This window comes from Panicum virgatum, chromosome 8N (genome assembly GCF_016808335.1).
Source record: "Panicum virgatum strain AP13 chromosome 8N, P.virgatum_v5, whole genome shotgun sequence".
Classification (NCBI taxonomy): domain Eukaryota; kingdom Viridiplantae; phylum Streptophyta; class Magnoliopsida; order Poales; family Poaceae; genus Panicum; species Panicum virgatum.
The window spans coordinates 7,626,400-7,648,395 of NC_053152.1; the positions used below are offsets into that span (position 1 = coordinate 7,626,400).

The window sequence follows — 21,996 nt, forward strand, 5'->3', positions numbered from 1 at the left end:
TTTTTGGATTTCTATGCTATGCATGATTTTTTTCCCAGGATGCACAATTGTAGGAAATGTTATCCAGCCTCAAATAAAAATAGCTTTTTCTTTCGAGTAAGTCAAATCTACAATATAACTTTCCAATTTGCTTGACTTCATACTTTTATTGATGTTAGGCTATGTTGATTTCTACACTTAACTATAGTTTGGAATAGATTTTCGCCGCACTGAGAAATCTCAGGTTTATTCAGCGGGATAAAATATATGTTTAGAGATGCAAATTGGTGACCTTAGGTGCACCTCCAACCCTTTTAGTTCAAAGTTTTAACTAATTTTTTAAATTGAAATCTCATTTTGAAAAAATAATAGTACAAAATTTTGAACTAAAAAGAATTGGAGGTACACCTAAGAGTCACCAATTAACACCCCTATGTATTTCAACATGCTAAAATAAAACCATGAGAAATGAATAACATCCCAGACGCAATGGGGAGAAGATGAGATGTAGAATGGGAGCTCTTGGGCGCCGATGGTGGTACGCGGTATCTAATCCACTACCACACTGGATATAGGAATAAAGGCAATGGTGTGGCAATGGCGGTGAATGAAAAAAGTTTATAGTGCTAGCAGCCACATATACAGAGAATGTGTTGACACTAACGACTTGTAATGGGTGCATTGCCATAGAGGCAAGTAGGGTCAACGCATTGCTGTTGATATAAGAAAAATCCATTTCCAACTCTCCACACCATCTTTTCCCAAAAAAATTGTTAGGAGTGGTTTGACTACCGGTTGATATATGATTTGACTAGTGCTACTTTAAAGGAACATAAGAGAAGACTCCATGAAACCACTTCTTGACTCCCAAAATAACCCTATGGGAAATAATAGTGCGACAATGATTCCTAAGGCCAGTCTCAGTAGGAAGTGTTATCGTACAGTTATCTAGCCTATGAACTAGGTAACCGAGCCGAAGAAGTGTTATGGTAATGACACTCCTCTCACATTCCATGACACTCTGCCTTCTCTCTCCTGCCATGTCAGCAAATTTAATGCTCATAACACTCTCGGCTGAGCTTTGTGAGGCATGCATATTGTCGCTTAGATTATTTCTTTCCAAGAACATTCTAGTACATTCTCTTGTGCAAATAATTCAGCTCGACCATACTTCACCCCGGTCGGTAGAGGGGAGATAGTCAACATGCCAATGATCTACACCTATCTCCCTAAGATCTCCCACGGCCACCCACACATTCTACACATGACAAGACCAACACATGATCACACCATGGACCATCGACAACAAGCTCGATCTATACATAGAGATCTCGGTTAGGAATATCTCCCATCACCAGGAAAGAATGAAAGTAGTGGCGTGCCCACTGTTAGAAGACCATGACAGCTGAGAAGAAGTCCCCGTTTTGCTCCTCCAAAAGGATGGCGAGATAAGATGAGATCGCGTGTGCACTGGATCTAATTAAGCTGGGGTCCTGCAGCCAACTGGTACTACTGCTCCAGGGTGCTCGCCTGGACCATTGGTGTGTTGCTCTCCTTGATTGGCCAGCAGGCCTGCCTGGTGATGACGGCCTTGACATGGCCAGAGGATCCCTGCAGGGACAAGGAAAAAGAATGGTTCATAGAAGACGGGAATCTCTGCACTCCTGCTGCTTGTTGGATCCTCTGATATTTTGCAATCATGGGCGTGTGATGGGTAGATTTGCTTCGCATGATTGGGAGCAGATGGTTTTTGGTCCGTTCTTTTCAATTGGCTTCGCATGATTGGGAGCGGATGGTTTTTGGTCCATGCATTTCTTTCAGCAATTTTGCCATCTCACAGGGTCCTAAGAGCAACTCCAAGAAATTAGCAATAATTCTAGGTAAATTTAACTAGTGGGAAGGTCTGTAAAAAAATAAAAAGATCTACAAAGGGGTGAGAAACCAACATACTAGGTATATCTGGACTCTATATCCTGGAATCACATCCACGTGGAAACATTTGTTACTCAATTTCTGGGTACCCTACTCATACCCGTGAACCCTGGACCCACAGCACCGGAGGTTACCGCCGCCGGCAGCGGGTACGGCGGCGGCTGCCAGCGAGGCTGGCACCCCCACGATGAGGAAGGCCACGCGAATCTACCTAGGTGGCCGGCGGCGGTGGGTGAGCAACGGAGAGAGGCGGTGCGTTGGTCGAGCTGCGGTGGCGGCCATGGCCGGCGGCGGGGAGCCGGCCAACAGCACGAGCGGGCTTGGGTGAGAGGCGGGGAAGCTCGACGAGGTTGAGGAGGTTCTACTCGGAAAAGGATTCGAGGCATGGAGGTCTTGGCTTCGCGAATCGCCGGCGACCGAGGGCACAGGCCGCCCCCCGCCGGCGCGAGCTTCGCCCGAGGGCGAGAACTGCCGCTCGCCGCATGCCGCCGCCCCGCCGGCGCGAGATTCGCCCGAGGGCGAGCTCCGCCGCTCACCGCAGGCCGGCGCCCCTCCGGCGCGAGGTCTGCCCGAGGGCGAGCTTCGCCACTCGCCGCAGACCGGTGCCCCGCTGGCGCGAGCTCTATCGAGGGCGAGCTCTGCCGCTCGTGCACGCCGCCGCCCCAAAGGCGAGCTCCGCCATGTCTCTGGCCCGGCTAGGTGGCCGCGCGCGCAGAAGGGATGGCGTGGCGTGGGAAAGAGGTGGGGGAAATCGATGGCAACAGTGCGGCAGCGACATTGTTCAGTGGCGGGAGGAGGAAGCACGCACGGAGGCCGCAGACCGCAGGACCACATGCGGGAGACTGTGGATGGCGAACGAATCCGCCCGGCAAAAGTAGCGCATGGGAGGCCGAGGATAGAGGATAGGATAGATTAGCAAGATTGATAGAGAGAATGTTGGGTACCGTTTTTTGCTGTTTTTCTTTATTTTATCTATCTAGATAGATTTAGAGAAGCTCTTGGAGTTGCTCTAAAGCCAGTGCTGCGTTTCTGGTGTTTTCTTGGGTTTGGGGGCATTTTTTAATTTTTTTAATTTAACAATAGACTCTACGGAAAACTTATAAAAATACACCCTTTTGTCACAGCACAGTGACATTTGGCTCCTTAGTTGAATAGAGCGACGCTATGGTATTTGCCGTTATGTATTGGCGTCTTTGTCGATCTTGCTGGTGTTTAGGTGGCGGTGGGTAGCTGAATGCTGATTACTGAATGTTCCAGCATTGTGCACAATAATTCAACAATGTTACAGAATGCAATTGGCGCCGTGCAAAAGGACCTATTTTCAAAAATTACTTTATTAGGGTCAATAGTGAAGAATATTTTAAAACTGGACAAAACTTAAAACACTTATTGCCATGTTACTTGCTGGCTGTACGGGAAGCAGCACGTTGTTGTGAAACAAAACATGGACACAAAGGACACCCCATCTCGGTTTGGTTACTAATTATTAGTGTGTGTTTGTGCATGAGTAGCTGCCCCCTGCCCTGCTGTTGTTCATGAGGATCGATGGAGGGATGTTGGTCTCTATACTATATATAGAGTGGCCACATTGGCTGCATAATATTATTTAAACCTATATTCTACAATGAGAGGGCTCTCTATCTCGCTTAAATCAAGAGCCTTTTTGATTTGGAAGTGGAAGAAACAGTCGGAACGGGGTGAAATCCATGAAAGGAAAACATACAAGAGAAGTAAGAAATCGATCGAGAAAGTAACCCAATCGAATCACCAACTTCGACGGAGAGATTCGGTTCGATAAGCGCCGGAGGTGGGCAGAGCAGTCGACGGCGGATTGGACAGGGTTAGGAATTTGGAGTTTCTAGGTTGGGGGTGGGGGTTTCATATGAGCGGTGGGTATAGAGTGATGGTTGCCGGTGGTAGCAAGCCCGAGGGTGGTTTGCGGGTTGTGAGTAGCGAGGCCGGTGGTGTTGGTGCCACTGGATGGGTGGGGGAGGCCAGTTGGGCGGTGTCGGTGATTGTGGCCACTGGTGGATCAGAGGCGGACGGGGTGGGAGAGGGGAGAAGGAGTGAGTGGGGGGAGGTCGGGATGGGGTGGGTCCGCAGGGTGGATTGAGGCGGAAGAGAGAAAGAAGACAAACAATTCCTTTTTTTCTATCAGGGAGAATAAGCTTGAGGTGGGCAGGAGCAGGTATGGGAGTGACAGATTAGTAGATATGGTTGCAGGGGAGAGAAGTGGAGGGAGGGCTCTCGTCCGATGTTTGTTGGGAGAGGGCTCTCCCTAGAAGCCTCTTTATTTAAAATATTAGTATCTATAATCACCAAAACTGACAAGTATTTGAATCTCAAACTTGTTCCGATATTTCACCTAGGTCATTAAACTGCAATTCTAGAAATTGAATCTCAACTTTTTGCCTAATTAAATGGTCATATTTCATTGCATGCCAAAACTAACAACGTGTAGCTAATAATATGAGAGTTTTTCCATACCACCACTAATCTATCCGAAGAAACTAGAATTGTAGTTTTTATGGGACAGAAAGAGGAAAGAGTATGCTAATTGTTGATATGGTGGAAAAGTTTCAACTTGAGTCTGACAAAATTATCGGGCTTCTAATCAACCTCTTTTTTTACGGGATATGATACAGCCCAATCCATATAAACGCTAGATTTTTTTTTTGTCCATGAACCTACTAGTTGCCCGTCAGGCCGTCAGTGGAGCACACTATGCATACATCCAGAATAGAGGAACGGAACATATCTTTTCGCATGATAATATCGCAGCAGCTTTTTCACACATGTTGCTTCAATCAACACAAAAGTATGAACTGTGCAAACAGTCTACTGATATATGCCCCGCCGCGTGACGAATAACTTATCAGGATTGTTGTAGCGGATTACCATGCATATATTCTTTTTCTTTCTGGGAAAAGCAGACAAGTACTCCCTTCATTCCAAATTATTGGTCGTTTTAACTTTTCTAGGTGCATCCAGAAATGTATTATGTCTAGGTGTATAGTAAAATTTATATATCTAGAAAAGTCAAAACTACTATTAATTTAGGATGGAGGGAGTAGCACAAGTTTGAGAGGAATACGTACAGGTACATAATATATTACCAAATGTTTTCAAAAGTTCTATACACAGTTTTATCAGCGAGATTGACCTTGTTATATGCTCAATTCAAATACTTATCAGTTTTGGTGATTATAGATACTAATATTTTAAATAAAGAGGCATCTAGGAAGAGCCCTCTCCCAACAAACATCGGACGAGAGCCCTCCCTCCACTTCTCTCCCACGCGCTGGAGAAGGATGCGAGGAGCATGGGCGCGACGGCGGCTAGCTCGGCCGTGGGCGGCGCAGGGAGGAGGCCCACCGCCGGCAGGAGGAAGGCTGGCAGAGGGAAAGAGAAAAGGGAGAGAGAGATATATGGGAGGGAGGAGTAGATTGGAGAAAATAAGATTTATAGGGGTGTTTTTGTAATTTTTTGTCAGCCTGACATCACATGGCATGCCACGTCGGCATTGGAAGCTGGCGTGGCGCGTTTGGGACATCGAATGGAATACTTAACAAAGTTTAGAGACCTAGGTGGACGATTTGAGAGTTTAGGGACCTAGGTGAAATCTCGGAACAAGTTTGGGGACCTGGGGTGCAATTTACTGTTTTTCAAATGCTAGGATCACACTATTCATAGGAACCACAGCCAATAAAAATGTATATCTTTATTAGCACTAATTTTAATTTTTCACTTTTTACCATAATACCCATACATATAATTTACAACATTACCAGTTGTGCTAGATTTCTATAGCGAATATTTATATTCTGTTGCCTTAAATATACCTTGTATATTTTTTTCATTCCCACTCACAAGTTTTCCATTTCATTCCACCTTCACATGTCTGCATATGTTATGACTTTGGAAGTCTAGATTTTGGCTTTCCAATTTAAGTATTGCTTGCTGCAGCAGTTTCTACGTACTTATAGAGATGGGGGTAATAAGGGTAACTTATTAGAAGCATATTATATCGGATTGCCATTTGTTGACGATGAAAATTGGCAGACCGGTCTGACCGGTGCCCATAAGCGGTCTGACCGGTCGAACCTATTTCAGATTCGGCAAAGCGCCGGTCAGACCGGTCTAACTGGAATCCGACTACAACTAGAACTTTTTGTAGATTTAGATCTGTATTAGGATTCCTTGCGGGATAAGTCCACCTCACCCTATAAATATAAAGGGTCAGGGCCGATTGAGGGCATCCAATCAAATCTATCAAACACTTTTATTTTTTTACCTTTTCTTTGCCCTAATCTCTTTCAACCCTATATGTTGTTCGTCTCTTGTCTCTATGGCGTGAGGGGGTGCCCTAGCTGGCCTGCCGAGCCTAGGGCAAACCACCGTGCGCATGCGCTGACGGGGTCCCTCCCGGGCGAGTGTTCGACAGATCTTCGCAGGAGGTGCCGCAAGGAGCTTCTCCTCGAGCTGCGCGATGTAGCACATTCCTGTGTTGACGGCCCTAAAAAAAACGTCAACACCATTGTTGTTACTAGCTAGTCTAGTTTTGTTTTATTTTGGAATTCCTAAATCCTAATTAAGATTTCTCTCTTCATGCTAGTGCGTTACATGAGGATTAATGTTAACACCGCCCAGAAGAGCCTCCAATCAGTAATAGCAAGACAATTCAATAATCTATGCTAAAATGACATTCCTCACAATTAATCGTTGATACCTATTGTATTTTTACACATAACACACTTAGTCCATTCTTGTTCCAACTCAACAACTCTGGCTCCATTTCCACCAGCTCACATTGAAAGTTTCGCAAGAATTACACGGAGAAAGAAACGTTGGCAAGGAGCTCATCGAAAAAAATATATACATGCATTTTCCATGTTGGAAACGGGGCCTTACAGTTCTTCATCTCCAATAAGTTCCAGATTCTTGGCATCCTCCAGTTTTCATCGAATTTGTAGACTGAACTGACGAAATTTAGTTTTCATCGTTTGCATCTTCAGTGATCCTAATAACACTGCAAAACGCCGATCAAATTCTTTTTCAATCAAGGCCGCAACAGCTAATGATCCGGAGAAGCTTACACGCCAAAGAGTAGAATCTTACAGCTTACTGCTCATGAGCCGGAGCGCGAGCGCATGCTGGCGGAGGCCACAGGCGCGACAGCCATCATTCTGCGCTCGGCGACGTGGGCGGCGACGCACCGGTACGCGCACGTGAGGATCCAGAACGCCCACGGGAGCGCGACGAGCGCCAGGCCGACGGCGGGGAGCCAGGCCGGCGCCTCGTGCGGCGGCAGCAGGATGTAGCCCGCGAGGCACCCGCCACCGGCGAGCAGGGAGAGGAGGAGCAGCACCGTCACCATCCACAAGCACAAGCTGCCGCCCGCCGGCGCTTGCCCCTGGCCGTCGTCCTGCTTGGGCGGCATCGTCGTCGCCGGGTCAGCTGACGATCGACCGACCGGCCGGGAACGCTGGGCTAGGCGCGCGTCAAGGTCGACCAGCGATGGCAATGGCGCGCGTCAAGGCCGGGAACGCATGGCAATGGTGTCAGCCGTGTTGCGCGCTCCTGTTCTTGGATTGTGGGAGAAACAAAAAAGTTGTGCCAAAAAGTTTTGATCTGTTATGTTGTTTGCCTTTTTGTGGATCTTGAGCTCTTGGCTGAGGTGAAGCTGGCAATGGAAATGTGCAGGCCAAGAATGCAGGGAGAGGTGCAGAGAGAATTGTGGACAGAGGTTGTTCTGAAAACCCCTATAATTGGCCACTGCCAAATATTTTGTTTTTTTCCTTTTGCATCTGCATTTCAGGACTAGTAGATAGAAGTATCTGAAACTGCCATGGTAACAAAGTTTTAAATCTCCCGCTATAGCTTCCGCTATAACCCGCTATAGCTATTTAGATATGGTATCGCTATTTGAACTCATGTGTAATTTAGCCGCTATAGCCCGGTATAGCCTCATTTAGCCCGCTATTAGCTGTTTTCAGAGGCCAGCCGCTAAACCCCTTGGCCCGCTATTTAGAACCTTGCATGGTAATGTAAATTCAGACATTCAGTAAAGTCTAGGCAATCACACACTTTTTTCATTCATGATCCGAAGATACATTAACATGTTTGTCTGTACATTTGCACAACCACCCTACACAAGCAACACAAAGAAAGAGCTTCAGGAAAAGATAGGGAAAAAAAGCCCAACCAGAAGAAACAAATCGCACACAAGCAGCCCCACAACCACAAGATAAGCAGACACAGGGCGGGCACTGATCATCAGCCTAGCCTAGAACGCTGTAAAGATCACCGCTGAAGAAGCCGTCATCTCCCTTCTCCTTGGTGCTCTTCCTCTTGGAGAAGAGGATGTCGCCGATGAGCGGCACGATGGGCTTCACCTTCTGCGCCTTCCTCCGGCTGCCCATCAGCTCGGCGTCGTCGATCTCGCCGAGGCTCAGCGCGTGCGAGAACGACGGCAGGTACTCGCTCGCGCCGAGCTTGTCACCGCCACCCCACCGCTCGCTCCGGAGCGTCGACACCACGTCGGTGTCGCCGCCGATGCTGCGCCGCGCCGCCGCCGCCCGGTTGGCCTCCATCTCGGCGAGCTTGGAGAGGCCCCGGTGGAGCTGCGCGTTGAGGCTGGCCACGGCCATCTCCATCTCGTTCCCGCGCTTCCTGAGCTGCGCCACCTCCTGCCTCGTATCGGCCACCTCCGCCTCCAGCTTCTGGATGGAGCGCATCACCACGAGCCCACCCGCCTCGCGGTCCCGGTCGTCGTCGCCGCGCCCGCTGCACGGCTTGATCGGCGACGGTGACGACGGCAGCGACGGCGGCGAGGACGGCGCGGAGTACATCGGCACAATGGCAGGCATGATCTCTTCCTCAGCCTCTGCCATCGGGTTTGGGGAAAAGGTCATGGTACTACTGCTACTGCTAGCCTCATGCTTGGCACTTGAGGTGGGCATGCCATTGGCATTGGCATTGGGGGTGGCAATGGCGGCAACACTGCTACTTTGCCTGGAGTGGCCTTCGGCGACGAGGATGCGGTCACCGAACACGGCGACCGCCTCCTTGACGGACCGGAACGGCCAGGCAGTGTCGACCTCAGCACGGTCCGAGGCCGCAGCCATGCCGGAGCAGCCTGCAACAAGGATTGTGGCTTCTCCTCAAGGGTCACTTGATCAGGAAGGACTGCAGGCAGCACAAGCGCTCTGGAGGAATATATGGAGCCAAGTGAGGCTGGTTTCTTTGCTTCCACTTCAATAGCACGCTGGCCAGTGGCCACCAGCTCCCAAGCAACCAGTTTCCCCACAGCAACAAGCAAGGAGCATGACTTGCCTCCTAAAAGAAGTCGAAGAGAACTCACAAACCCGAAGAAGAATTCTGCAGTAGTGCTGCTGAAGCAGGGACATGCTTTTTGGGCACTCTTGCCCGGCAATGCAAGGAGTCCAGGAGATGATGGCCACAACATGTGTCTGATCCGTAATGCGTTGCAAACTCACTGTCACTGAACAGAACTACTAACGGAGAGTGGTTGCGAGAATCATAGTTTTTTCCTTCCGTTGGGGTAGTTCTTGACATTGTAACAAACTCTACAGAAGTTCAATAGATTCAGTGATAAGATCAAGTGCTTCTCTTGTGCAGCAAAATTATGGTTTACATGGATGTCTGAAGAGTTGCAACTGTGCAGGTCTTTGTTATTGGAGCAAGCGATAAGAAATCTGATTTGGAACAGAGAACATAATGGACATGAGCTCACAACCTTTGATCCGGCCACGATCATGCCTTAGGAGAAGATGCTTGCCCCATGACCTCATTCTGCATCTATATTTAACTGAATATTTTCTTAGTTTGAATTCTGAACCTCTTTGCTTCACTGCATGCTTAGTGCCTTCAATTCTGTACTGCAGCAATTTCTACATATATGTATGTATGTATGTATGTATGTATGTATGTATGTATGTATGTATGTATGTATGTATGTATGTATGTATGTATGTATGTATGTATGTATGTACGGAGGTGGAAATGGGGTGTATACGTGACATCTCCAGTTTGTATTCTTGGCCTTACTTTTTTTTATAAAAAAATGTATGCTTTCCCTTACTTTGTATATGAATGTAATGCATGTATGTATGTTTAGTTGAGAAAAGAGAATTGGGCTCTTGCTATTGGGCCTAAGATTAGGACCATGGCCTAGTGCTCCGAGGGGAGGCCTGCCACAGTTATACATAGGAGCCCACGAGGAGAGAGATGCAAATGGGCTGCTGATGCTATCTTCCGCTAATCATCAAAGTAAGTTGTCACTATTAGCGCCGTGGAGGAAGGCTGTGATATCAAAGATTTAGCGGGGGGGGGGGGGGGGGGGGGATGCTAAGCTACTCCTATGGGATTTAATACTTTAATAAATTTAAATTTTAGGAAAGAGAAAATAATTATTGAGTTTTCAAAAAAATATTAAAGATTATATATATATTCTGTGGCCGGCTATAGAATAGGTTATTTTGTGGCCACTCTATCCTACGCACCAGATGCACCTGATTTCCCCGGACGGTCGCTCCCCCTCCCGTCCAATCCGGCGCGGATGCTTCGCCTGTTCCGTTTCCATTCGCATGCGAGCCAACAGACCAAGGTGAGCGAGCCGCTGTGTTACAGACTGCACGAGCCGGCCAGCTTTTTTTCTATTAAATGACCGTGATTACGCTGCATTTACTTCATGCATGCCGCCTATTACTGCCTACACGGTGCATGTGAGTGTGCTACGGTATTTTTTTTTTTCAGGCGTGCATGCGAGTGCCCAATGGTTACAACAATGGCTCTAGTAATATATCAGAATTCAAACAATTTGCAGTACATATGAATTACGACAATCTCTAAGTAATATACATCAGATCAGATTTATTATATGATGTATTATATGATGAGTTACGATAGGACACAGCTTTACCACTAATTTGATAATCTTGGACAGATTTACTATTTGTTTGTATTGGCAGTCAGTATTACTATCAATTTACTATAAACTATTGTCATCAATTTACTATAAAGTCAGGTACATGTTATAATTCAATATATAGAAATTAGGATGGAGGTGGCAACAATTTGGCGTCAATTAGTCCCCAAGGACAATTTGGCAGTATACAAATAGATCATTTTACCATGATCTAGTTACTAGAACCGATATGTGCAGTTGTATGTGTCATAATTTACCATAACCTGATTTTACCATAATTTGGACTAGGCACGATTTAGCGTCAAGGTGCTCTGAGGGACCGCATGATGTAACACATGGCAAAACAAGAGCAGGATATAACAGAAATTATAGTATACCATGGCACATCAATTTGGTGAATCGCAAGACATATATATCCATCCATTTTTTTTTCCAAAGAATGAAACAGAAAAAAAATATGATACAAGATACTAGGTCTCCATTTATTTAATTTGAACACCACGACATCAAGATCTTGTCCTGTGCGCCTCAAGTCTGGCTGGAAGCTTCTTTTTTTTTTCTAGAACACGCAGGAGAGCTGCGTATCTTTGTATTAAGAAGAAATGAATAGTCCAATTACAGAACCCAAAACCCACCTTGGACTAGGAATGGGGTTGGTGACTAATTAGGAAATAAAACTATTACAGGACTAACTGGAAGGACCTGACCCCCAAAACACAAAACATAAGGCCTAAACTACTGAAACTACCCGTTCAAGGCCAAGGGCAGTTAGGCCCTTTGCACCAGCCGACCGCCAAAGGTCAAACTCATCTTGCAAGGCCTGGAGTGCTCTCTGAATGTTGGGCGTAGCTCCATCAAAAACGTAAGCATTCCGTTGCTTCCAAAGGGTCCATGCTCCAAGAATGACTAGGGAGTTGAAACCCTTTCTGTGTTGCTTGGGTATTTTCCTCCACGATTTTTTCCACCACTCTGCCAAAGAAGCACATCTTCGATTTGGAACCAGTGCTGTCAAGTTCAGTGGCTGTAGAATGCTAAACCAGAATTGTCTAGCAAAAACACATGAAGTAAGTAAATGCTGAACCGTTTCATCATCCTGGTCACAGAGGGGGCAATGCTCTTGACCTGTGTTTAGTGGGTTGTAAGGCACGAAGAAGAGGAGCTCTGACCTAATTTGATGTGGCCCCTTTTTCCTGGATTTGTAGTGAATGAAAATTAGAAGAAACTGTACATGTATAATAACAAGTAGGACTGAGCAAAAACGGAAATACCATATATGGCTATAAGAAAGGGAGCTATAGCTTGCCAATAACATAGTGATCCACATAAAGTCATAACTTCGTTTTGGTCCACTGGACGCACTAATCCAGAGTTTATAGTATAGATATGGTGGATTACCATAATACATTAAATTTTTCGAGATACAAATAGGAACAACGAGGTTCAAGTATATTGTACAATAATTTAGAAACATCGCACACTAATGGACATTAGCTTTTTCTAGCCGAATACAAACATTAACAATATACATTTACATCCGGAATTTGAGATAATCATTTAGAGCTTCTCTCATTCAGTGGCAGCTGGTTTTGAACTCAGATCAATGCACAATTCCCCCGTTGGCTGCTCGTAGGTGAGCTCATCTTGCACAGAACTCGACAGAAAGGCCTCATCACCTGAAAACTTCATAGTAACAAGGGGAATAGTAAATAATACATTGATTTCAAATTTCTAATACTTACAGGAATCACAACATTGATTGTCGTAATTTCTAACTATGTTTTACGATAAATATATTTCAGATAAGCAATTAGCATGAATTTGCTGAAATATTGACCAAGTTCCAACACAATTTAAATTTTCGTTCCGTGGTACATAAGGGCCAGATCCAGATATGGTGAAATCAGCTTATTTCAAATGTAGTAGTAAACTATATGGTTAATTTGCTGCAGCGAAGGACAACGAAGGTCTTGTAAAATTACTAGAATTTTCTATAGTCAAATTATGAAAATTTAGGAAAATAAATTTGTAAATGGTAATAAAATTACGAGAATTGAGTGGTAGCAAATCAGCATTAATTATCTAATAACTATTTAGATTAGGATATCATTCCAAAAATTGGCTTTGCCCAACTAAGGAAACACAATGGAGTCAGCACTTCAAATCAATAGAAGAAAAACAAGAGGTACGGTATACAACCTGGTGCCACAGTCAAATTATATGATAAGGATGCAACAACAACCATCAATTCCTTGCGGGAAATCATATGAACGGAAAAGCACTAACAATTTTTTTTCTCGAATACGCAGGAGAGCTGCGTATCTTTGTATTAATAGAGAGAGAATAAGTCGGCCCCTTACAAGCAGCACACCTCACTCCGAGCCGAGCTGTGAGTGGCTGAGATACAGAAAGTTAGTTTTCTTACAAGTAAAAGAACACTTGACCACGAGACCCACTCAGGACAAAAATAAAGAAACTTATCCTAGCCCACTGGCTTGACCAGCACTCAAGGAGTTAAGGCTCCGAGCGCCCGCAAGACACCACAACTGGTGTTCATCCTTGAAAGCCTGAAACAAGTTGTCCAAACTCGGTCTGGCACCCTCAAAGATGCATGCATTTCGATGTTTCCAAATGATCCAAGCACCCAGCACAACCAATGTATTGAAACCTTTCCGTTTGTCTTTCTGGATCTTTTTGGCACTCTCCTCCACCAATCTGAGAAAGAGAATTCATGTCTTGAGGGGACACAGAGCTGCCAACCAAAACTTGATAGGACGCGAAACCAGAAATCTCTGGTGGATACACAAGTGGTGAGTATATGTTGGATATCTTCGGCTTCCTGATCACAAAATAAGCAACATTCAGGATGAGGGAGATTTCTCCTAGCCAAACGGTCTGCTGTCCAACATCTATTTCTTACAGCTAACCACAGAAAAATTTTGCACTTTGCGGGTGCCCATGTTTTCCAGATTCTGCGCCAAGGTTCAAATGTAGTTGCTCCATTGAAAAAGGCCAAGTATGCCGACTTAGCTGTATACTGTCCTGAGACATCGAATCTCCAAATGTGAGTGTCCTCCTCTTGAGTAAGCACGAAAACAGATAGAATGTATGTCAGCTGGAACAATTCATATAGCCCGATTAAAGATAAACCTCCTTGTATGTCATGCGCCCATCTGTGGTCAACCAAAGCATCTGCAACTAGGCGTATGTTGCGAGCACGTGTCGGTACCGCAGCAAACACCGTTGGTGCGAGATCATTGATCGAGTTACCATTAATCCATTTGTTTGTCCAGAATTTAGTAGTAGATCCGCTACCAATTGTAGTTTGCAAAGCAATCTGAAAAAGTGCAGCCACATTGGCGTGTATAGGAATATCCAGGGACAGCCAAGGTTTGCTTGTATCAGTTTTTCTGAGCCAAAGCCATCTCACCTGTAATGCCCAGCCCATGATCTCAAGATTCAGAATCCCCAAGCCACCCAATTCTAGTGGTCTTTGCACCTTTTCCCAAGCTACCAGGCAGCAGCCACCCTGTACTTCTCGCCTTCCCTTCCAAAGAAAGGATCTCCGAATCTTGTTAATCGCTTTGATGAACCATTTAGGGACATTTAATGCAATCAGGACATGTATTGGCAGAGCTGAGATCACAAATTGTACCCAAGTTGCTCGACCCGCCATGTTCATCAGATTAGCCTTCCAACTAGGCAACTTGTCACCGATCCTTTCCAACAATGGATGTACAGTGACAGAATAAATCAAACCCAAGGGCAATCAGCTACTAATCCAAATAGGAATCAGATTGATGTTAATTCCAGGTATGGACTTTTACAGTTGCTTACCTTAGAATCTTTGTCTCCGCTGGTCTAGGAATGCCCATTCAGAACGGTGCACAGATGGCAAGATGGCAACAGCCATGCCCGGAGCATCAAATGAGATAAATTAGAAAATTTTTATTTAGCTGCAGAAAGGCCCACACATATTATAAACAACTCTAACAAAATCTGTGACTAATACAGGTCATAAAACAGGAAACCAAGCTTCACATCTCAGTTACATGTGCAAATTTACTGTGCGACAGCTAATGATGGAAGATATTATAGAAGTGGATTTCTAGTATATCTCATGACTATGTTAAAAGATTATTGCATAGTTCCGCCACACACAAAAAAAGAGAAGGAATTGGACAAATCCTAGTGACATGCTAACTGCAATATACCTTTTTGATCTACTTGGAGATCCCTGGTGCTATCGACATAATTAAAAAAAGTAGTATATTATATGGTTAATTGACCACAGTGTAGCATCAATGAAGGTCAACTAAATTACGAGAACTATGTACTATGCATCCTGTTAATTTACTGTAAGAGCAATCAAGCGTTCAAAAATTTAGTTGGTACCTAAAATCTGTGCAGCATGGTACATGAAGGTTATCTGTTCCATTAATCCTTCATTCTACATCTGAAGAACCAGATTAGTTCAAGGATCTACAAAGCCTAAGTGATTTAATGGGCAAATTTACCATAGGAAAACCTCGATTTTCATGTTGTCCGGAAAAACACAGTATTAAACTAGATGATGCATTTGCAAGAGTGAAAGAACGCTGAAGGCCTAGTGATCTGAATAAAGAAATTGTTTTTCCATGGCATCTATAGGGAATCACGAACGCCAAAAGTTGATGGCTGGATGCAGCTATGTGCGGCTGCTCACCGTAGGATCTTGCGACGGGCCACCAGCACACCAAAAGAACGACGGCCCCTGCGACACAGCAATGATGCTCCCGGAGGACGGATGCCGTCAGCCGATGCAGGGTAATGGATTCGAGGTCACCGTTGAGACTGGAACTTGGTCGCATCTACGAGGGATTTAGGCCTTTACTGATGGCGATTGAAGGCAGGGACTCTCCGCTTCGATCTGCACTCAAAAAATTAAATTGGGAACGAATTAAAGATCAAATGAGTAGAGACGGGATTTTCTCTCAATCATACCTAGAATTGTGCGAAGTCATACTGCTCCGCCTGCTAGCCTCGTTCAGTTAACTTGGAGCTAGCTTGAAAAGGGGATCTGGGGGTTTCGAGGTGAGGACACGAGCAGAATAGGAATGTAGAAGAGCGACTGTTTATCAGATTCAGAGCTTTACCTCGCTGAGAAGCTCTTACACGATGCACGGGAGGAACAACGACGGTGACGCGAGTGGATTCGAAGCCGCAATGAGGGGAGGCAGCATCATTATCGCCTCCCAAGGCGGGGTTGGGGTGGAGCGGCGCAATTTGTCCGCAAGCCGCGACTGGGCGGAGCACTCGGCTCGCTTGATTGCTTTCGAGCTAAGCCACGATGGGATCCGCCAACTGTGCAAGGGGCAGGAGACTGGTCCGTCGGTGCGTTGGTTGGATCCGGCCACAGAATAGTTATTATGTAGCTGGCTATAGCCGGCTACATAGAAGGTGTTATATATATATATATATATTTCTACACTCGCATGTAGCTATTCTCATCATTAGTATACTACCGTGTATATGTCCACATACTCATTTATCACTTTGAGTATGTTCATATACTAATTCTAAGATATTTCAAATGGATATATATGAAAAATTACAAAAGCCTTCCTATTTTTAAAATATATTATGATTATACCTTAATATTAGTATATTAAAATAAGTATGTCCATATACACAATGTATGGTCGTATACCAACTTATATATCACTATAGGTATTCTAGTATGAGCATATACTCCACGTATATACTCTTCGTTGGATCAGATACATCGTATATCATGAGATACACATGTAGAAGTAGCTACAAGCGAGTGTAGAAAGGAATTTTCATATATATATATATATATATATATATATATATATATATATATATATATATATATATATATATATATATATATATTGGCGGCAACGGAGGCGGCAAGCAGCAGTGGACGTGTCTACGAGTTTTTTTTATAGAAACAGCTAAATGTCTTGGCTGCAGCTATCTCTGGTTATAGCTGCACTTAACTATTGCAGAGGACAGTAGCTAAGAGGCTTAACCGGAGATTTTAAACCTTGGTATTAGTGAAACAGCCATTCAGAATATAGATATTCTATAACAGTTAGTTATTCCAAGCACAAACAAATCATAAGTGTCGCACTTCTTTTTGGATAAAAGAAGTATAATTATTCAGGCAACAGCGTGTTGCTTTTGAATGAAGACAGTTTAGAAAAAAAATGAAAGGAAGTTGCAAGTGTGTCCGCGATAATGGTAACGAGACACTAATCTTGCTAACTCACGGGCATGAATGCTTGTGTGAGTCTTTTCTCCAGGTCAGACACAACGGCAGACAGCAGAGGCCTGACAGGCTTCATTGGGTAATTAGTACCAGTTACGAGCATGCAACTTTCAAGTTCAGACATATTATCCGAAGCCGTTGAAAGTGACTGCACAAATTTCTGTTTCTTGAAGTGTGCAGTGGACAGGTTGTGCTGAACCATTGACATGGCAATCTGACCGCAGAGTTTGACTATTCTCAGAGAGGTAGGTGTGATGTCTTCATAGTTTTCTTCTACTACAGTCTTGAGATACGACACAAATGCGCCCTCTCCCGGGGCTTTCTCTCGAACCACGAGAGCAACACTATCTGCACCAATCAAGTTGTTTATCTGCAATAGAAGGGATAACAGTGCTTCTTGCAAACTCTTTAGATCGGTTTGCATTTCATCTCCTTCATTCACGACAGACTGATCCATATTCTGTTTTGATTTGGTCAGTTGCTTTTTTCCATTCTAGTTTTCTTCATCGTGTCCCGGGGCATACGTTCTGCTTTGAGCTTCTTCTATCTTCAGTTTTCTTTCATCGGTCAGTATTGCTCCGAGGACCTGCAAGAAAAAAAGATATGCAGGATAGCAAGGGTAAGATTCAGATTACTCTACAAGCTAAGTGACACTAGTAAATGGTGAGCTAAGATTATTCACTTGCGAGTAATAATGTCGTTGGAATTACCGGTAAATGGTAGAACCAGGGACGAGAGCTATAGCTAAACATGTGTGTACTCACCTCTGGTAGCAAGGTTTCCTTCAGAAATTCCACTTCCAATGTATGATGAGTGCACAAATTCTCCAAGATCTCTGCTGCTGTTGTTCTGTGTACCATGCTAGAGTCATCAAATTTTTGAATGAGACGATAAAAGATGTCACCACATTTGCTAATGATGCAGGAATAATCTTTGCTCTTTGATAATAGTGCAAGTGTTTTCCCAGAAGTAGTCTTAAGAGGGCATTCACTGATGAGCTCGGTCACAGGCTCTTGTTGGCCTCCATCGGCAAGGAAGATCTCCAGCTGATTCATTATGAAACTTCCTAGGGTATCCGTGCTGAGATTGGTAGACGAGTCCAAAGCCAGTTCTGTAAGGATCTTCATGGCTAGAATCTTCAGTTCTTGGCGAGTTACAAGAATCCTCTTCTTTTCTTGACGAACTATTATCTTGTAATCTTCCAGAATCCTCTGCACTTCTTGGTTGTCTGCAGTGCCATCCTGAATAATCCTCTCCAGGTTGCTTACCGCTTGCTTACTAGAGGAGATCTCGCAGCGCAGCGCTGTGCCAGCCTCCCCGGGGTTGCGAATGAGCCGGTGTACCACTTTGAAGGATCCATTTACCACACTAGCCCTTGGAAGTGCCATGGTTTCTTGTATCAACGTGTTGGAGTAGACAGGCTCCATGATCTTGGAGAGGAGACCAGGCGCCCTGAACATAAGGGTGTAAAGGGTATAGTATATGGTCGTATTGTGCACTGTAAAAGACCTCCAAAAATTTAGCCTAACAAATTTAAGGATCGGGCTCTATAAAGGCCGTGCCAAAATAGTATGTACGTATTTAATAAGTAAGGATTAGTTAAGTTGGATTATTGCGAAGGAGACGTAATAAGGGTACCACCCCTACCTGCATATCACCTCGCAGCTGTGGTGGTCAAACGCTAGCTTCTCAAGGATCTTGAGGCCTTGAAGGATCAGCTCATTGCTGGTAACTCCAACCCCCTCGTGTGTGGTTTCGAGAAGGGAGGATATGCACCTTATTGCTCCGGGGAAGTTGATCAGATGGAGGTCGTTTGCAAAATCAGCCACGATCGTAGCCGCAAACTCCCTCATGTGTCTCACACCTTCGTCGTTAGAGGATCTAAACCCCAGTGTGTCGATAAGCTTTTGAACCGTTGGCCTGCAAGGAAGAATGTATTTGCCGGAAACTTGGAATCCTTGCTTGACCAAAGCAGCGACCACCTTCAGTCCGTCATTGTAATCTTCCCATGAATCTGAGCTCACCAACTTAGAAGCATGCAGGAAAAGATTCATATTCTGGATGGATGCAGGGTCCCTCTTGCATTTGTCTACGGTATCCCACATGTATCTTCTAAGTGCTTTTCGTGCCCACTCCTTGGGGAAGTTGCATCGCCCTTGCAATTGTGTGAAAATCTGTCTCCCCGTAATTAATGAGATGGAGCCGACGTAAATGCCGAGCAAACCTTGCGTCAAAACCAGCGTATAAAAGATAGCCAGTGCCGGTCTCAAGCTTGCTTGGCTGTTGTCCCCACCGCTGACACCATAGTCGGAATTCAAGCGCCAAAATGGTATCACAAAAAAGACAACCGGCGAGATCGCCTTGAGGATCAGTGCAAAGCTCATTATATAGGCCGGATATATAGTTAACACTTTTAAGGATAAAGGCAGCTGATACAGCAAACTCATATCTTTCTCATCCTCCTTTTCAGGCTGCGCAGCAAATTTGGAAGGAAAAAGTGATCTTTTCATTTCCCCAAAATACAGAGAAATGTTGTCAAATGGTTTGGCCGCTGACTCCAAGTCATTGAACAACCTGAGGGAAATTTCAGGTAAGTTACAGAAATATAGTCACGAGTCTGTGTTACAGCTACAGCCAAGAAAAAATGTCTTCCAAAAAGATAAAAGAAAATAACAGTATATATGACTGAAGGAGAATAAAAGTAGGGGTGCAATCGGATCAGTTACGCGTATATATCTTGGCCCTTTATTTGATTTCATGTTTTCTTTTGGAGTTGGATACATATGGTTGTGATGTATATATACAAATATGGTAACACAGAAGATCAATACAAGATGAGTCGGATCCGAACAATTATGGACACAAATATTTCTTTCGGCATTGAGTAAAATCCACAGCCATATATGTCACACATGTTCTAATCATTCGACTACTCATCAAGTTCAAATTTAAACTATATTGTGCTTAAAGAAGGGTAACTATGGTGTGCTCCAACAAGTAGAAGAAGGAAATATACCACGGGTCAGAATACAGGCACAACTAAGTACAGTTTTTTTTGTTTTGGTTTGAAAGCATAACTAAGTATAGTTAGCATCTTAGACTACTTGATCACACAACATTCTAACACTCTATATCGAAAAATGTAAATAGTCACTCAAAGGCATTCAATCAATTAGTAAAAAAAATGTAATTTAAAACTTCAGTCTATTACTTCTCTCAAATTAGGATTAGTAATTAAATGCTAAAACACCACACAGTTTTTGCAAATTTGAATTTTAGTTTATTTTTGTTTATAGCTGAGAGTCCTATATTCAACTTGACTAGCTATCTGTATTCTTAGTTCTACATTTAACATTTTGAATATTTTAGTGAAATTAGTACTTCAGCTTCCTATATGTGAGAAAATATCAAGATATTTGAAAAGACGATCCAATTCACCATCTGACCATATAGAAATACCTGCACTGGTCTGGACCCCTAAATAAAAGTAACACACAGTGCGCGTGCGCGCGCGAGAACATGACGGACAGGGGTGGAGCTAGAGCCCGTGCTGGGTGTGCTGCAGCATGGGCCCACCAAGTTCATCCTAAATAAATCTTTATAGTAATTAGGCACAAAACAATAGTATTTAGCATGATTTTAATCAATCTATCACTTGTCCACTGGTTGTCCATGCTGGACGGCATTTACATATCTACTGTTCTAGCAAATCCCACAAATAAACATTATTTTAAAAAGCATGTCAACCTAATATGCTGCCACCACCACCTTCTCATACCCTCCGCTCCCACTCCTCCGAGATCGGTCAATGGCGCAACCCCTTTTTTGCCTCCACCCTGAAGGCACGTGAACCCACATGGCCCCATCAGAGCTCTTGCACGGCAGAGGCATCCTGCACTATCACATAGATGTGGAGCACAAGATCCATCGCCACAAGGAAAGTGCCACCCCTAAGACGGTGGTGGTGGCAGTGATGATGGCGTTGCAGCCACAGCACTCAGAGTAGCGAACCAATACATATGGTGATGATGAACTAGTAACAGTGGTCATCAACTTGAATACATATGTTAGTTTGTAATGATCTAGTTATGATAATTGTTGTGTTTGATTCATGATGAGCTACCTATGATGGTGATTATGTTTGTTTTGTGATGATCGGCTAAAATTGTAATTGTTATGTATTGACAAATAATGAGTAGAGCACATGATGAAGTTATTATGAGCACTTGCATGACACTTTTAATTCAAAGTGAATTTGTATTATGAAAATTGTTCATAACAATTACAAGTAAATAACATTACTCTAATCTGATGCCTTTGTGCATGTGTATTTTCCTATTGTTATACTTTGATATGATGATCAACAGTTAGGAAAATGATGTTTTACTCGATACTAGCACTAAGTGTGAACTTAAAAGACTAGATTCTTTTGGCAAGGCAACAATAATCCCATCTTCGGCAGCTCTAAAGTTCAAGGGGGTATGGAAATAGCAAACCTCTAAACAAATCTTTACTCAACAAATGGTCATTAAAGTTGCAGAATTAATATGGCACAGGGAAAACCTACTTAGAAATAAATAGCTAAGTTCAAAATATTAGGGTAAAGATTTATATGGAAGCTAACTATTCATCTAAAAATAAAGATTTTTTCTTACATATATCGAACAAGCCATTATTTTAACAAAGACAACTTACCTAAGAGGAACTGATCTGGGAGTCAAAAATATTGATTCTACGCGAGAGGGGCTCTAGCCCAGTGGTTAGAGCACCTGAGTAGCATCCAGCAGGCTATCGACTTCTCATAAGTGCTAAGTCCGTTTGGATGTTGACATTGAAGGACTTGGTATTGAATTAGATCCAA

General features: G+C 44.1%; 3 protein-coding genes and 1 long non-coding RNA gene across 7 annotated transcripts; all 4 read right to left on the bottom strand.

Annotated features, from left to right (window-relative positions):
• Positions 1 to 7,039: 7,039 nt before the first annotated feature.
• Positions 7,040 to 7,374, bottom strand: LOC120686591. The gene has a single exon (XM_039968802.1). It carries the CDS (start codon positions 7,349 to 7,351, stop codon positions 7,040 to 7,042), a length of 312 nt encoding a protein of 103 aa, XP_039824736.1. The 5' UTR covers positions 7,352 to 7,374.
• Positions 7,375 to 7,971: 597 nt separating this feature from the next.
• LOC120686800 lies at positions 7,972 to 9,612 on the bottom strand. The gene has a single exon (XM_039969008.1). The coding sequence runs from the start codon at positions 9,036 to 9,038 to the stop codon at positions 8,193 to 8,195; it is 846 nt and encodes a 281-aa protein (XP_039824942.1). The 5' UTR covers positions 9,039 to 9,612; the 3' UTR covers positions 7,972 to 8,192.
• Positions 9,613 to 12,239: 2,627 nt separating this feature from the next.
• LOC120685806 lies at positions 12,240 to 16,184 on the bottom strand. 4 transcript variants are annotated; one of them, XR_005679778.1, is made up of 6 exons: positions 15,994 to 16,171; positions 15,842 to 15,917; positions 15,564 to 15,767; positions 15,254 to 15,314; positions 14,696 to 14,814; positions 12,240 to 12,541 (listed from the first exon to the last, which is right to left on the bottom strand). It is a non-coding gene; the product is annotated as an uncharacterized LOC120685806 (long non-coding RNA). The 4 variants fall into 4 exon arrangements; XR_005679776.1 differs by having other exon boundaries at positions 14,696 to 15,314; positions 15,994 to 16,184; XR_005679777.1 differs by lacking the exon at positions 15,254 to 15,314 and having other exon boundaries at positions 15,994 to 16,165.
• A 755-nt stretch (positions 16,185 to 16,939) lies between these two features.
• On the bottom strand, positions 16,940 to 20,535 carry LOC120684316. The gene is made up of 3 exons (XM_039966189.1): positions 18,783 to 20,535; positions 17,900 to 18,587; positions 16,940 to 17,721 (listed from the first exon to the last, which is right to left on the bottom strand). Exons 1-3 carry the CDS (start codon positions 19,643 to 19,645, stop codon positions 17,629 to 17,631), a joined length of 1,644 nt encoding a protein of 547 aa, XP_039822123.1. The 5' UTR covers positions 19,646 to 20,535; the 3' UTR covers positions 16,940 to 17,628.
• Between the last annotated feature and the right edge of the window lie 1,461 nt (positions 20,536 to 21,996).